Source organism: Pan troglodytes, chromosome 18 (assembly GCF_028858775.2).
Source record: "Pan troglodytes isolate AG18354 chromosome 18, NHGRI_mPanTro3-v2.0_pri, whole genome shotgun sequence".
In the NCBI taxonomy this organism is placed as follows: Eukaryota; Metazoa; Chordata; class Mammalia; order Primates; family Hominidae; genus Pan; species Pan troglodytes.
In genome coordinates, this window is record NC_072416.2 from 51,673,084 (window position 1) to 51,690,735 (window position 17,652).

Consider the following 17,652-nt stretch of genomic DNA (forward strand, 5'->3'; position numbering starts at 1 on the left):
TTCAAACATGAAGTACTAAGTGATCCTCAACTGGACCAAGACTTAGGAGCCCTGCCCTAATCACGTTGCTTCTCCCAGTTTACTCGGGGTGACCTGGACAGCTACATCAACACACAGTCTGGTGAAATGCACATGCGTAACTTGAGGATGTCAACCTTTTGGCGCAGTCTCATTTCCTCTGCAGAAAAGCGGCTAGAGACATTATACTCTGTTCCCGAAGTATATAGACTAATAAAATAGTGGAGTTGATTTAGATTGATAACAAATTATAAAATTGATAAAAAATATTTTCTATTTTTATACCATTTAGAACAGCTATTAATATTTTTTAAATTTTTTTCTCAATTGGATGAAAAATAAATGTATGATTATTCCTTCCCTTTCAATTGCAGTTACATTACATTTGCATTGTTTCTCTTGCACTGAGATTTATTTTTTATTTTTAATTTATTTTGTTCATTGCTATGGAAGGGTGATAATTGTATCAAGTAAGTCTCTTTTACTTACCTGAGAGTTCCCATGTTCTTTGGGGAAATAAATGTCATCATATAAGTCAGTCTTAGGTTAACAGGTTGTTTTAAAATTGCTAACCACTATCCAAATGCAGAGTGATAGTATTTTCTGGGTAGGTATTTCATACTCTCTTTTCGAATATTGGTCACCGAAGGATTTCACAAACCACTGACATTTCAGCATTATGACAGCGCAATGTGCTCCTGTCACCCTCTGACCCCATATTTTTTTTAAACCATTCATTTCAATCGGAAAAAGTATAATTTTTTGAAAAAACAGAGATACTTACCCTTTACGCTGCTTTTAAAGATTACTGGGAGACTTCATATCTCAGATAATTGATGGTAAATTCTGCTTGGTTGTTTATAAGCTCAAACTTTGGAGATCTACAAAAAGAGTTTCATCTGAGAAATAAAAACTATTTTAATGATTGTGTGATCCACCAGACCCTGAGGTCTTTTCTTCAGTCCCTCCTCTTTCATGAAGCGTTTGAGGATTATTCCCTTCATCTCTTTCCTTACCGACTTTATTTCCCGTGTCAAAAAGTATGATACTAACGGTAAGTTTGTGTATGGTACACTTATTGGTGTATGGTACCGTATGTGGTTGACATTAGGTCATATTAAATTTTACATTTTGTGATTGCTTATACATAGTAGTGTTTTATACACAGTTATTCTCTTTTCCCTATGGGGATTTTAAGATCCCTCTGGCTGACAACACTGCTATAAATTTGTTTTTTGTGTCTAGTAAGATGCTACAAATGTGGTTGACTCTCAGCATTTCTTGTCAAATGGAAACATGTATAGACTGGAAGTTAAGCTTTTTGTTTTTTGTTTTTTTTTTACTTTACTGAACAGTTATTTAACCTTAACTCTCAATCTGCTCTCCATCACCAGTAGAAAATATTTTGTTTAGAAAATGTTTTGTGTAGGCTAGGTGTGGTGACTCACGCCTGTAGTCCCAGCACTTTGGGAGGACGAGGCAGGTGGATCACAAGATCATGAGTTTGAGACCAGCCTGGCCAACATGGTGAAACCCCGTCTCTACTAAAGATACAAAAAATCAGCCGGGTGTGGTGGTGTGTGCCTATAATCCCAGCTACTCGGGAAGCTGAGGCGGGAGAATCGCTTGAACCCGGGAGGCGGAGGTTGTAGTGAGCTGAGGTTGCACCACTGCACTCCAGCCTGGGTGACAGAGTGAGATGCCACCTCAAAAAAAAAAATGTTTTGTGTAAAACCATGTGACAGAATAGATCTAAGGAAACTGCATTTGTAGCCATAGGAGAAATCATAGATTTTGGTGGCCCTTTACCTATCACTGTGTTTTTTAGAAGAGTTATGTCTGAACCACCTATGTGTCCCGATTCATTTTGCCATTTCATCTACTGCTCTTCCTCCTGTTTTTATTTAAGACTATAAAGTTACTTTAGTGTAACTGCTGCTGTCACCTTTGCCCTTAGCTAATCAAATAGTTTACCTTGAGGGAAGCATTTATCTCCCACTTTCATTATTATTATTTTTGTAGCTGTAAAGATATATATTTTATGTCTGCAGAAGGCTGTAACAGTGAAACGAGATATTGATCTGCTGTATTTAGCAATTTCTTTCCACCTTGCCATCAATAGCATGTCAGCATCTGTCTGTACCGTGGTTGACCTCACAAATAGCTCTTTATGCTCCCATTGGATTCAAATGATATAGTATGCTGAAAACTAAATCAATGAATGATTATAAAGTTTTTAGTACTATTTCATGACCTGGAGGCAACTGGTACTCCTTGCACTGACAGTTCAGTGTACAATGAATATGATAAAATGAGTGTGTCTGGCCTTTGTTCTACTGAAAGGAGGAAAACGGGTCACCTGGTTGGGTCAGCTCATACTTCTGATGATCTCAAAGCACTTAGGCACTTCAGTTAAACATCTCACTTTACAGAATCAGGCAGAGAGAAGAGCAAGACTCCTATTTAATTTATTCCCCATGCCTCATCACAAGTATGTAGCAAATGTTTCTAAAATTATTTGAGCTATAATCATATAGGCTTTTGCCTTCATTTATAAAAGAAAGACAAAAACCCAAAACTAGATGCTTTGTCACTGTCACCAAGGACCTAACAAAAAGGCACATGGTGGAAGGAGGGAGAGTGGTAACCTAGGTTTAGGTCTAAGGGGACTCTTGCTTGCTGTCAGCACCTGGTACAAATACCAGGATAGGGTTGTTGGGGCCACATTTTCCATTTGAGGGAGTTCCTACTCACCTCCACTGATCTGTGGAACACTGAAATAGCAGGAGTCACTAATTTGCCTGCTTTTGGATGTTGCTGAATTCAGCATCGTCTTGAAAAGTTCTTGCCGAATCATACATTCAGATGAAAGATGTTTTAGATATTAAACTTGACATTTGGGACATATGGAAAGATAGAACCAGGTGATGGTGGGTGAACAGGGAAAGTAGAACCCAGCAGTTGTCATCCTGATCTTTTGAGGATATGAATCAAATCTATTTATTTCTAAGAAATGCCATCCTGATGTACTCCTTTGTCCATCAGCCCAGTAGAAAGTTTGACAAGGAGTATTGGGGAGTTCACATACTAATTCATTCCCCAGACATTTGTTGGATGAATAATGTCTGAAAAATAGGGTATCTTGGCTGTATTCCTTACAGATGATGGGTTATCTCCTTTCCCCAGGGTCACTTAAGGAAGAGTGGATGATAGTGATCAGAGCTTAAAGGTGTTGGTCTACACCAGTGCTGCCACGAAGTCAGGAGTTTGAGACCAGTCTACAGTGCTGGTGTAGACCAACACCTGTATATAATGTTTATTTTCAAGTTCATTTGTACCACTAAATACTGTCTCTGATGGGGGCCACTAGGGCTCTATTTGTGATTAGAAATCCTATTGTTGAGAATTATTACTGTGTCCTGGGTTAGAGAGAATAGATATGAGGGCTAGCTCCTCCTCTTGAATGTTCATGGGAAACTGTCATGCTTGGCTTTAGCAAATCCAGAATGTGTCTACCTGCCTTTTTTGCCCAATTGCCATTATTCCCCCCAGTAAGATATTTGAATAGGGGAAATAATGGGTGGATTTTATGACCATTTCATGTCTGGTCAGTTTCTTTTCCTACATGAAAGGATGAAGTGGGGACTCTTCATGTAAAGCCACAGAGTTGGAAGCCCCGAGGAAGAAATTCAGCTTGGTCCTCTGAAATCTGGGACTGAGAACAACAAACTGAGGCACCATACCCTCTATTTCCTGTAGTATAGGAAATTGCTGATAATTAATAATTTGAGCATTGAACTTATTCAAGTCCAGTAAAATTTTCTTAGGATCTGCTCAGGGATCTGCCTCTCCTAAATTCTTGGGTTACTTTTGTTATTCATTATGGATATGTGACTGATTAATCAGCTAAGCTGTTTTTGAAGTCATTTTAACTTTTGTTCTGTATTATCCTTTAGGAATATGAGTACCATTAGTACTTTGTGATGTCTACAGGAGTACTTCCTTTTCATTTGTCCTGTGGTGTCTGAAGGAGAACTTTCTTTTATTTCTCCTGTATTAGTTCACGTTATACTGTAAGGTTTGCAACTCAGGTCTAAATACAGGATTTGGGAAAGATGTTCCTGTCTCTCAATTCAGTCTTTGTGATTTTATGTACATATATGCCTGAATATTAGATAAGGAATTTTCCCACTCAGATTATGCTGCTGGAAAGAGAAGTCACTTCATATTCAAATCTTTCTCAAGTCGTTTGTATTGTAGAATGATCTTCATTGTGAACAGCATTATTTGGTCAGCTATCCAAATAGTATGTGAGTGTGTACTTATGGCTTGGAATATTTTTCTGGATCAAAACTATATATAGTAATCTGGATTTATGCACCATAATTTCTATTTTTTGCCTAAGAGTGGAAGGTTGCTACATGCTCATATAGTACTTAAAATAATTTCTGTTTTGCTGTCTGCAGATGTATATTAGAAACTAGCTATATTCTTGTTGGTAGAGAATAGGGCAATTAGTTGACCTTTGTTCATATAAGCTTTGATAGTGGGATGTCTTGGCTTTGTTCCTTGTAGATGATGGGTTATTTCCTCTCCCCAGGCTCACTTAAGGATGGGTGGGTGGTAGTGATCAGGAATTAAAGAGTGACTAGTGTTGCCTCTGGTGTAGACCCACACTTTTATATAAAATCATTTTCAAGTTCAAACCTCTAAAGGCTGTGTCTGATGAGGGCCACTTAAGGCTCTGTTTCTTAGAAATCCTATTGTTGGTGAAAAGGCTGTAAGAAGACCTGTCCAACTTAATTCTTGATCCTAGCTAGTCACTTAATGACAATCATGTGGCCTGTAAATGAGATAAGACATTTCTTTTTACTCAATTAAGATAAAGAAGAAACCTCTTTACAGGTTATATGTTAATGCACACACATCTTAATGCAATCATGTATTTCTACTACATAGAAAAGCAATAAGAGCCCAAACTTAGAATTGTATAAGGAGGTATTTGTGTCATATACTGGACTCTGAATCATTTGTGGACTACGATTTTATAAACAGACTCTAAAAAAATATAAAACGTGTCGATGAACTACTGTGTACCTAAAGTTACATTATTTTTCATTAAATAAAATTCTATATACACACACTAATATTCATAGTTCTCATAATAGTATGGTCATATTATGATGAAACTAGTCCTTCTTAAAGATTATTTTGTTTTGTAGACATGTAGGAACTTTCCTAGAAAATCTGTATCCAGTTTTTTTCTGTGCCATTTTGAATTAGAAACTCCCTAAAGAGGAATAAATTAACTTTGCATTTTCTTTCATTTTTTTAGGATCTGAGAATGTGGATGTGTCTGAGGCTACCTCTGTGTCTAAAAGCAGATCATGTTTAAAACCATGGCTGAGGAGTTATGCTTAACGGTATACTTTGCATGCATTTGTGATTTGAAATAGGAAAAAAAGTCAAATTTGAGACAGCTTGAATGGCATGCTGTCAGTTTGGAGCTTCATGAATTGGCAATGGTCTCATTTAGGACCTTCAGATGTGTCTCTGCCTGGACAGAATGAGAACATTTTGCATGTTCAGAAGGAGACAGCCACTCCTTGCTGCTTCACAATAGGCAGTGGTGCATGACAGTTGCCCTTCATTGCTGGCTTCTTGGAGCTTAACCTCTGACCCTCCACTTAGTCACTGTGCAGCAGTTGGAGCAGGTTGGAGATGTTGGTGAATGACGGGCATTGGCCTGCAACGTGCTTGTCATTATTTGACTGTCAAAAGGAGCCTGCCATTGGTTTCCATCAAGGTTTGAAACCTCTGTGCAGCAGTCCATATTACTTAACTTCCAAGGCTGTCAACAGGATGATCAAATGTGCATAAAAAAATCAGAGTGCTGAATATATCTTCAATCAGGAGATAGAAGTTTCCCCTCTTCTTTTCTTTCTTTCTTTCTCTTTTTATTTTTCTTTCGGCTAAATATATTCAGATGACTTTCACAGGGCCAAGAGGTTGAATCTGTTGCTCCAGTGAGAAAAGTGAACTGTTGTCTCAAGTGGTCTAAGTTTCAAATAGCACAATTTAAATCTGAGCAGCTCTGCTGGCTAAATTCTCTGACTTGTCTGGCATATTCTAGCAGCTTTCAGCTGTTAGTTTAAGGGACTAGATGCTAGTCCAGTGGTGCCTGGTGTTAGCTCACAGGATAAAACGTTTACTTTGGTCTCTATGTAGTGTTGCAAAGGGATGCAGACGTCTGTGTATGTGACTGCGAATGAAAGGGATGATTTTGGATGTATGTACTATCTCATTTAAGACTCTTTTTTCCACATGGTAGAGTTCAAACTGGAATTTTAAGTGATCTGATCAAGTCTTAGAAACTTAACAGGTCAGTCTTATGCAATTTATTTTTTAGACATAGAAAAATATGACAGCAAAAGCCATTTTTTTTTCTTGTAAATTTGAAACTTTGGTTTGAAAAGCATCTTGAAGTGGAAGAGGACGAACCTAACAGTATTCTGGAAGTGTATGGAAAGTGTTGGTTTGCTTCTAACATTGTGCAGTGGATGGTGTGGGAGTCACGAGACCTGAGTTTTAGTTTTGCTTCTGCCATTTTCCTGCAGTGTCACTGTGTGTAAGTCACTGAACCCCTTAGTCTCAGTTCTTCATATGGAAAAATAGAGATACTAATATGGTGAGGATGGAAGGAGGTACTGTTTGTAAAGTACTTGCTTTTGTTAAGTACTGTAGTCACTCAGTAGGCATTCCCTGATCTCCTTTTTATCCTTTTCTTTTACATCCAGTGTTAGCAGGAAAGACATCAAACAGTAGTAAGGGGCCAGGTACAGTGGTTCATGCCTGTAATTCCAGTGCTTTGGGGGGCTGAGGTGGGAGGATTATTTGAGGCTGGAAGTTCTACACCAGCCTGGGTAACATAGTGAGACCCTGTCTCTACATGAAATTAAAAAATCAGCCAGGTGTGGTGGTGTGCACCTGTAGTCCTAGCTACTTGGGAGGCTGAGGCAGGAGGATCCCTTGAGCCCAGGAGTTTGAGGTTACAGTGAGCTATGATCACGCCATTGCGCTCCAGCCTGGGCAACCGTGCTAGACCCTGTCTCTTAAAAAAAAAAGTCAGAAGACAATACTTGAGCTGAATAAACATTCCAGAGCCTGACACAGTCAGTCGTTGTGTTCCAACTCTTTTCTTCTCCCATATTTCTGATTCTCGCTTATGACATCATTTTTTAGTCAAGCACTCAAACTACCAATCTGAGTAGGCTGCCTGCCTTCCTTTTTTCTCCTTCCCTCCCTTCCATTCATTCATTCACTCAACAGATATTTATAGAGCTCCTACTATGTGCCAGGCCCTGGTGTAAGTTCTAGGATACAGCCATGACCTAGATAGGTATCATTTGGCTATCATTAGGTATCTGGAGAGAGAGACAAAAAATAAACAAACAAATAAATAATGACTTTTTGATAGTTCTAAATACTATAAAAAAATTAGTGTAAGAGGATAAAGAGTTATTTTGGTTGGTCACAGAAGAGCTTTCACTGTAGAGTTCTTTCCAGCAGAGAACTGTTTGAAGGAAGGAGAGGGCCCTGGGAAGATGGGGACAGTCTTCCAGACAAAAGGAGGCCATACTTCTTTTTTTTTTTTTTTTTTGTGAGGGAGTCTCGCTCTGTCACCCAGACTGGAGTGCAGTGGTGTGATCTTGGCTTGTAGCAACATCTGCCTCCCTGGTTCAAGCGATTCTCCTGCCTCAGCCTCCAAGTAGCTGGGACTACAGATGCCCACCATCATGCCTGGTTTTTTTTTTTGTATTTTTAGTAGAGACAGGGTTTCACCATGTTGGCCAGGCTGGTCTCGAACTCCCGACCTCAAGTGATCCGCCCGCCTTGGCCTCCCAAAGTGCTGTGATTACAGGTGTGAGCCACTGCGCCTGGCCAGGAGGCTGAACTTCTGTCTCCTGCTCCTCATCCAGTTAGTCACCTTTGTCCTAATGTCTTTCCTTCTTTCATCTCTTCATCTTCAGGCCACTGCTGTGTTCAGCCCCTTTAGATTTCCGTAGGCTCTTGGCCTGTTTCCTTTCCACCCACTTCTACCTTGCCATCTTAAAAAATGTAAAATGGGCCAGGAGCCGTGGCTCATGCCTGTAATCCTAGCACTTTGGGAGGCTGAGGTGGGCAGATCACGAGGTCAGGAGATGGAGACCATCCTGGCCAACATGGTGAAACCCTGTCTGTATTAAAATACAAAAAATTAGCTGGGCTTGGTGGTGCGTGCCTGTATTCTAGCTACTCGGGAGGCAGAGGCAGGCTTGAACCTGGGAGGTGGAGATCTCACCACTGCACTCCAGCCTGGGTGACAGACTGAGACTCCGTATCGGGGGAAAAAAAAAAAAGTAAAATGACCATGTCACTCCACTGTTCACAATTTCGTGGAGATTTGCCACTGGCTGCATGTTAAAATTCAGACTCCTGGGCTTGCTGTATAGGTTCCTGTTTTTTCAGCCTTATTTATTGTCAGCTGGTAACCACGCCCCCAACCCCAGCTTTCACCCCCATAATTTATACCTTATACTCCTACTGTTGGAAAGTGGTGTCCCCTAAACATATGCCTCCGTCCTTTTCTCTTTCTAGACTCTTCTCCTCCCTTCTCATTGGCACCTAGAGAATGATGTATCTTTCAACAATGTCCACAAATGCCACCTCTTCTGAGACTTCTGTGATTCCGCCATCCTCAATGTTGTGTACACTTCCTTAGCTTTCACCTCACTATAGCTGTTTGTCCATTACTTTCTCAGTCCCTGAGCTCTTTGAAGGCAGGAACTGCGCTTTTATTCCTCTCTTGTAATTGCAATATCTGGCGGAGTGTCTGGCATACAACAAGCACTTTATAAACTGTCACCTGTGATAGCCTAATCTTTAGAAATATTTAGGGATAGATTTATCATGGACTTCAAATGTAGATATAATCAGATTGGACAGTATGCATTTTGAAGAGCTCTTCAGTCAAAATATTCCATGATTGATAGAGAGACTTCTTTCCTTAGGCCTAATTTAAATAAATATCATATTGAAAGGAGAGTGATGCATGAAAACATTAGAAACTAATAGAAATATTATATATACTAACTTCCCAAGAACACCAGGATATAGTGTCACTGAGCAAGTTAGCTCCAGATAAACTTTTATGTTGCTTTTTTTTTTCTATAATCCAACATGTGGTGTATCTTTTTTCAAAGAAGATAGTATTAAATTTTGTATTTCAATTCAGTAAGTAAATTTCATATTTTTTCTATCCATTCATTTATCTCTACATTTTTCCAATTATACTGTGTAGCATTGTCATGATTTTTTTTGTAGTTTTCATTATTTTAGAAGGTTTTTTTTTTTTTTTTTTTTTGAGACAGGGTCTCACTCTCTTTGCCTAGGCTGAAGTGCAGTGGCACGATCATGGCTCACTGCAGCCTCAACTTCCCAGGCTCAGGTGATCCTCCCAATACAGCCTCGTGAGTAGCTGGGACTACAGGTGTGCACCACCATGCCCGGCTAATTTTTTGTATTTTTAGTAGAGACTTGGTTTCGCTATTATTGCCCAGGTTGGTCTCGAACTCCTGGGCTCAAGCGATCTGCCTGCCTTGGCCTCCCAAAGTGCTTGGATTACAGGCATGAGCCACCGAGCCCAGCCTATTAGAAGCAATTTAATGCCAAGCCACAGTAGATTTGTCATATGAATAGAATAATTTATTTAAATAGTTTCCTCTATTGTTGACCAATTAGCTTGTTTCATTTATTTTATCAGCATAAATAATGCTGTGTTGAGTCAGTGGGTTTAAACATTTGTATGTGCATTTTTAAATGAATAAATTCCTAGAAACAGAACAACGGAGTTAAAGATAGGGATTTTTTAAGGCTCTTGATGCATATTGCCAAGTTGCCTTATGGAAAAGGTGTCCAGATGTTTGTAGAGATAGGTTGTAAAAAGGATCCTGCATTAGAATGTGTTTCTTAGATTACTTATATGTGAATTTGGGATCTAACTGGGAATTTTATATTTGAGAGGACATTGGAGAGTTCAGTAGTGGGCATAAAGAGAAGAAAGAGATAGAAGGAAAGGAAGAACAAAATCTAGTTTTGAACTTCTCAAGTGGTGTGTAGACTGTGGTTTAGTGATTTTCAGACTGTGTCCTGGCTACCTATAGGGATCTGCTTCTCCAGGTGGGGGCCTGAGAACAGTTTAGCTTCTGTTGATGTATTTGTTTATACTTTTGGATAAAAGTTCCTTCATATTAATACTTCCAAATTTGAAAAGTTTGAAAGCCACTTGGTAGGTCTCTATGTTTACTACTACCATTTTCAGACACATGATTCAAAAGGGAATTATCTTGTTCATGCCTCTGTTGTTTGAGATGTCAGCCTCCTAGTTCATTGTTACCTTCTTTTTTTAAAATTTAATTTAATTTAATTTAAATTTTTTGACATGGAGTCTCACTCTGTAGCCCAGGCTGGAGTGCGGTGGCATATCGGCTCACTGCAACCTCCGCCTGCCGGGTTCAAGTGATTCTCATGCCTCAGCCTCCCGAGTAGCTGGGACTACAGGACTACAGGCCTGCGCCACCACGCCCAACTAATGTTTGTACTTTTTTTTTTTTTTTTTTGAGACGGAGTCTGCAGTGGCACTATCTCGGCTTACTGCAAGCTCCTCCTCATGGGTTCACGCCATTCTCCTGCCTCAGCCTCCCGAGTAGCTGGGACTACAGGCTGTTTGTACTTTTTGTAGAGACAGGGTTTCACCATGTTGGCCAGGCTGGTCTCAAACTCCTGACCTTAGATAAACCTACCACCTCGGCCTCCCAAAGTGCTGGGATTACAGGCGTGAGCCACCGCGCCCCAGCCCCCATTGTGGCCTTATTTTTATTTTTTGTTTTGAGACGGAGTCTCACTCTGTCGCCCAGGCTGGAGTGCAGTGGTGCGATCCCGGCTCACTGCAAGCTCTGCCTCCGGGGTTCATGCCATTCTCCTGCCTCAGCCTCCTGAGTAGCTGGGACTAGAGGCGCCCACCACCACGCCCAGCTAATTTCTTTTTGTATTTTTAGTAGAGACATGGTTTCACCATGTTAGCCAGGATGGTCTCGATCTCCTGACCTCGTGATCCACCTGTGTTGGCCTCCCAAAGTGCTGGGATTACAAGCATGAGCCACCATGCCTGGCCCATTGTGGTCTTCTTAAAGGAACCATGTTGCTAACCCGAATGAGAGAGGAGTAACCTCCTGAATCAGGAGTTGTTACTGCACTTTACAAATATCCTGTTACCTCCTTCACCTCTATATGGTTAAGGAAATGTGGTATCAAGTCACTTTCCAGTTCCTACTCCAGTGTGGGAACTGTGAAGTATCTTTTAGGCAAAGTAGAGGTTAAGGCACCTTAAGGGCAGGAACTTCTTATCTTGCTTTTATTAGCAGTCGTGTCAACATGCACTAAAATGTGATGACCCACTTTCCCTTCTGATAAAAGGAGAATGACCTGCTTGGCATGGATGGAGAGAGGTGCCTGAGGCAGATTACATTGTTACCGCTCATAATAACAGTAGGCATAAAGGAGGGGGGTGGTGGAAAGGCCAGCAGATTTCTGTTTACCCATGGAAATGTTTGACGTTTTTGGCTCCTGATGAAATGTGCTAAGAAGAGGGGGAAAAAGGAGCATTGTAGCAGGGGAAGGAATGAATGAGTAAGGAAAAAAAGGAATCTGGCATCAGGGAAGGAATGAATGAGTAAGGAAAAAAGGGAATCTGGTGTCATATGAGACATGTGAAGCAATGAAGGGCCTTAAATCCCAGCCCTGTAGCCATCTATTGGCAGAGCCTTAAGAGCTCAAACCATAGAGGGAGCCCCCTTTTCTGTCTTTTTAAATTTAACCTATATTTGTTTAGAGCCAAGATCTCTGACATGGCTTGGCTGACTTTTCTAAAGATGAACTGAGGCCAGGCACAGTGGCTCACGCCTGTTATCCCAGCACTTTGGGAGGCCGAGGCGGGAGGATCACCTGAGGTCAGGAGCTCGAGACTAGCCTGCCAAACATGGCGAAACCCCTGTCTCTACTAAAGATACAAAAAATTAGCCAGGTGTGGTGGTGGGCGCCTGTAATCTCAGCTACTCGGGAGGTTGAGGCATGAGAATCACTTGAACCTGGGAGGCGGAGGTTGCAGTGAGCCGAGATCGCACAACTGCATTCCAGCCTGGGTAACAAGAGCAAAACTCTGTCTCCAAAAAAAGAAAAAATAAAAAAGAAGAAGAAGATGAGCTGAATACAGGGCGACTTGTACAGTTGATAGGCTCTGAGGAGATATCAACATGGAAAATTAGGGACATAATTACCCACTCCTCAATGAAGGAGGATTCTTCTCAGTTAAGTTTATTTACTTACTTGGCTTTGAGACCAGAGTCTGATAACTCTGGGAAAAAGTTGTAGTTATTTTGAGATGGTCGATATAATTTAAGGCTTTTTTAAGAGAGTAATTGTGTGGTTTAACCTGTCATCTTGAAATATGAATTATACAGAGATAACATTAAAAAAGGTTATATGTGACATTTCTAGGTGTCTCAGAAAAAGATTTGAGTTTGTCTCATGTCTACCATGGCAACACTCTTGAGTTATTATAAAGAACATTATATAAGGATTTCCTCTAGAATTTTTAAATCTTAAAATGTAACTTACTTTAGCCAGAATAAAAAGAGGTTTAAATTAATGGAAAACTGACTGGAAGGAAGATATAAAACAAGCAACAATAACACAACAAAACTTCACTGAAGTACACAATTCTACGAATTATGCACACAAGCACACACATTTTACAAATTGAGGGTATTTGTAGAAATTCAACTCTCTCATTTGAATCAACTCATGACAAAACATTTTTACAAAGTAAGTAGAATGGAAAAGTACCAAAAAAGCATTTCTTGGGTTAATGGTATTACCCAGGTCAAATCCATTAAGGAAGTTCTCTGCCAGACCTTTTCTTTTTTCTTAAGACATGAAGTTTTGCACTTGTTACTATAATTTGGGAGTGGTCAAGAAGCTAGGTGATACAACAACTTCAGATTCTGGATTTCTGGTCTATTATTTGTTTTTTTTTATGAATAAGAGATTCACTCTTTTCTTTAAAGGAAGTAATTTAGATTCTTAGCACTGTCATTTCTGTTCTGAATGTTATAAACTCTCTGTACAAAATTTGAAAGGAACAGACATGCTCTGATGATGTACAGAATCTTAATGTTTCAAAAATGATAGTTCTCTTCACCTAGAATAGAAAAGTATAGCGTTCACCTGATTGCAGATCCCAAATGTCTACATCTGTAGTTGGGTGGCCAATATCACATGAAAGAGTTTTGTGCCTTTTTGCTCAGTATATGAGTTTGAAAAATGTTGGCTGCAAGTAACAGAATTTCCATGTAACAGTGGATTAAACAGTAATGACATGACTTTTCCCACATCATAAGCTGTCTGGAAGGAGGAAGTTCTCATGGAACAGTGGCTTAATGATATAATCAAATGCAGGTACTTTCTAGTTTTCTGCTCTGCCATTCTTCAGCACATTGGCTTTTTCGTCTTTTGACTTGTAACCTAGTGATCACTGGGTTATAACAGTGCCAGGTATCATGTCCTCATGTAACTGTGTTCAGGGTAGGAAGAAGAGGATGGGAAGATAAAAGAGAGTTTTTATATTAGGAGGGAAATCCTTCCTGTAAGTCCCCTAGCACACTCCTTATTGTGTCCTATTGGCCAGATCTGGATTTGTTGGTCATTCCTAGTTGCAAGGGAGACTGGGAAAAGAAATGTCTGGCAAAAGGGAATGAGATTCCTACGCTTGGCTTAGAGAGCTCATGATCCATTCCTTGGAACTGGGCTCACGGCTGCCCCTGTTAGCAGTGAAGCAGAATGAATAGCTGTTGAGTAGGCAGCCAATGGCTTCTGCCATACTCAATTAATTATGACTGGAAATGAGATTTTTATCTTTTGTTCCACACTGGCCAAGGGATATGGCCTCTGTTACCATGTAATATAACCCTTTGAGACAAATACATTTAAGACCAGAATTGGAACTTTGAATTATCCATCCAATACATTTAATTAGCACTGACAGTGTTCTAGATTATTGCTAGACACAGGAGATATTGCAGTGAATAAGATGGACAGTCTCTGAACTCATAGGGTTGATAGTCTAGTAGGACTGAGAGATTAGGAAATAGTTTCAGTAGATATGGGGAAGGCACAGTTTGCTGTGCGGTGAATGCAAATCAGCTAACATGGACTCGGAGAGTCAGGGAGGGCCTCTTGGAGGAGGCTACATCCTCGCTAACTCCAGAGACACAGGATTCAGCTAATCTCAGAAAATGATGAGTTGATCACCCTCCTTTTTTAGGTATTCTTGGAAATCCAAGCAAAAACAAATCTGCTCTTAATGTGGAAACTCTGGCAACTTGAGAATTTTATGTGCTTCACGGAGTGAGTAATTCCAGCAGCAGCTCAGGAAGCAGCATAGCAGAGTGTAAATGGCATCGTCTTTGAAGCCTAGTTGGATAAGCTTTCTGCCTCAATCTATCTGTGTAAGGAACAGGGTTTCTCTGAAAGTATCTTTGAAATACTCTACCATCAGTTCATATTTCTACCTTCACCTAAGTCAATATTGAATCCTCTTTGGAAATCTTGGGGTCATCCTTCCTTTCTGTCACCTTCTATCTTCAGTCACCAAGTCTTTCTGTCTGTTAGCAGCTCTAAAATCTGACCCTTCCTTCTCCTTCTTACTGCCTCTGCTTTAGTTTCTTACTCTATAAAATGGAGATAATATATCACTGTGTAGATGCCATAGTAGAAATAGCAAGCTCTTATGGCACTAATAATTTTTTAATACATGTTAACTGTATGAATAGGTCTTATTATTATTATGTCCATTTTATGGATGGAGAGGTTAAGTAATGTGTTCAAACTGCTCCAGCTAGCAGCTGGTAGAGTTGAGGGTTTGAACATAGGCTGAACATCTGGCTCCTGAATCTGTCCTCTGTATTGTACTGAGAACCCTGTATTGTACCGAGGTACGTCATCTGTGTTCTTCTGTACTCTCCTATTTTGGGCTAAACCAGGTCAAACTCCTATCTTAGTGTCTTTGAAATGCTCAAACCTGCACGTTGTGCACATGTACCCTAGAACTTAAAGTATAATTAAAAAAAAAATGCTCCACCATCAATCTGTAGTTTCTGCCCTCACCCAAGTCAATATCGAGTTCTCTCTGGAAATCTGGGGGTCATCCTTCCTTTCTGTCCCTATCTTCTGTCACTCACCAAGTCTTTCAATCTGTCAGCAGATCTGAAATCTGACCCCTCCTTCTCATTTCCACTGCCTCTGCTTAAGTTTAGGGTGTCTCAAAATACCTCCTTCCAGCACAGTTGCAATAGTCTCAGAACTAATGTTCTTGCCTCTATTTTTCCCTTCTCCCCAACATCCTCTCTTTTTGCCAATTTCTGTTTCACATTGCTGACAAGTGGTTTTTCTTATTATTTAACTCTGGTTTGACTTTGATTCAATGTAGGTCTTAAATGTATCCCTTTTGGCTGTAGGATAAAAGGCCAAGTGCCACAGGTTTCCAGAGCACTATCTGACGTAACCAGCCTCTCCTCCCAGTTCTGACACTTTCCATCTCCCCGCTACCAGCTCCATCTATTTGCTGTGTAGTTTGTCAGGGATGCTGTCTTCCATACTTGTTCCCCTCCCCCAGATTTATGTGGGGGAACTCCTTTTTAAGATTTAGCTCTAAAGTTTCTGCCTCTGCAAATCCTTCCCTTCCATTGTGCCCATTTATCACTTCAGCTTCTGGTCACTTTGTACTTGGCCATTGCGTTGGTATACTTGGTGTCTCTTTGATGGTGAGTCCTTGGAAGGCAGGAACCCTGTGTGCGCCTGTTTCTGCAGAGCACAGTGCAGTTTCTGCTAACAGAGGGCCTATCATAATACTTATGGAAGGGTTGATTGATGTCCTGAGAGTATGTTTTTAATTTTGCATGGTGGACACATTTTATATATTTATCTGTGGGAAGGAGATTCATGAATAAGTACGTATATATCTCTATATACATACACACATATACAATCATGCATTGCTTAATGACAAGGATACATTCTGAGAAATGCATTGTTAGGCAGTTTCATCATGTGAACATCATAGAGTGCACTTACACAAACCTAGATATGGTATAGCCTATTCTCTCCTGCATCAGTACAGTTGCTGTTTCGTACAGTAACTTGCTATACAAGTAACTTGCTATACATTACTGTACTGAATACTGTAGGCAATTGTAGCACAATGGTAAGTATTTGTGTATCTAAACATATAAAAGGTGCAGTCAAAATACATTATTGTAATCTTATGGAAGTACTGTTGTATATGCGGTCCGTTGTTGTCTGAAATACCATTCTGCAATGCAAGACTGTGCATATGTGGATGTAAGAAGGATGCTTCTTGTCACCCAGCAGTAATATGAGCCATCACTTATTTTGCCTGTATAGTGCCCTCTTGGGAAACATGTTTATTGGCTCCCTTAGATTAACTTTATGAGGAGAGAGTATGTACCCTTCACTCTACTCCTCCTCCCAGCCTACCCAATTAAAGATGACTAGTCTTTTAAAAATAGCGTTATTGAGATATAACTTACATCATATAAATGGAATCATACCGTGTGTGGTCTTTGTGACTGGCTTCTTCCACTTAGCATGATGTTTTCAAGGTTCATCTATGTTGTAGAACGTATAAGTTCTTTCTTTCTTTTTTTTCTTTTTTGAGACAAGGTTTCGCTCTGTCACCCAGGTTAGAATGCAGTTGCACAATCGTAGCTTTTTTTTTTTTTTTTTTTTTTGAGATGGAGTTTTGCTCTTGTTGCCCAGGCTGGAGTGCAATGGCACAATGTCGGCTCACTGCAAGCTCTGCCTCCTGGGTTCACACCATTCTCCTGCTTCAGCCTCCCCAGTAGCTGGGACTATAGGTGCCCGCCACAACACCCGGCTGTTTTTTTTTTTTCTTTCTATTTTTAGTAGAGGCGGGGTTTCACCGTGTTAGCCAGGATGGTCTCGATCTCCTGACCTTGTGATCCGCCCGCCTTGGCTTCCCAAAGTGCTGGGATTACAGGTGAGCCACCGTGCCTGGCCTACTATTACTTTTTAGATGAAAACCCCAAGGCAACAGACAGATTAAATGAGATGCCTCATATATGTGTGAATGGAAAGAAAGAAGTGGTGTGGATAATTCAAAACCACAGATTATCCAAAAGTAATTTAAAAGTTTTTGAATCAAACACTAAAGTATGTTTGATGTTGGAGATCTTATTTCCCACTCCCACATTAAAAGACAATTAGTATGATTGTATCTTTTTTGTCTGTGTTTTTTTTAATCATTGAGGTATAATTCTCCTAATATAAAATGAACCATTTTAAAGTGTTTGAAATGATTACTCTGAGGATGCCTATTTTTTAGTGATTGTAATAGTTATATTGTCTTCAAAAATATTTGCATGTACTTAAAAACACTTAAAAAAAGAAGCAGTATAAAGTTTGATCTCCCAAGGAGCCATCATAGATCTATAGAGGGAA

The 17,652-nt window shown here is 40.1% G+C and overlaps 2 protein-coding genes across 10 annotated transcripts in view; one reads left to right on the forward strand and one right to left on the reverse strand.

The window, feature by feature from the left end:
• RPGRIP1L (RPGRIP1 like) overlaps positions 1-673 on the reverse strand; it is a 118,256-nt gene extending 117,583 nt beyond the window's left edge. The window contains exon 1 of the mRNA XM_063797133.1: positions 508-673. The gene's annotated coding sequence lies outside the window, so the exon portion shown is untranslated. The remainder of the gene's footprint in view (positions 1-507) is intronic.
• The window catches only part of FTO (FTO alpha-ketoglutarate dependent dioxygenase), a 404,215-nt gene that overhangs the window by 17,362 nt on the left and 369,201 nt on the right, over positions 1-17,652 (forward strand). The window contains exon 1 of one of the 9 annotated variants that reach the window (XM_054668401.2): positions 5,378-5,441. The exons of the other annotated variants lie outside the window; for them this stretch is intronic. Within the exon in view, the coding sequence (XP_054524376.1) occupies positions 5,406-5,441 (36 nt within the window). The 5' untranslated portion in view covers positions 5,378-5,405. Of the gene's footprint in view, positions 1-5,377; positions 5,442-17,652 lie in introns of those variants that run through there. 9 annotated transcript variants of the gene reach the window in all.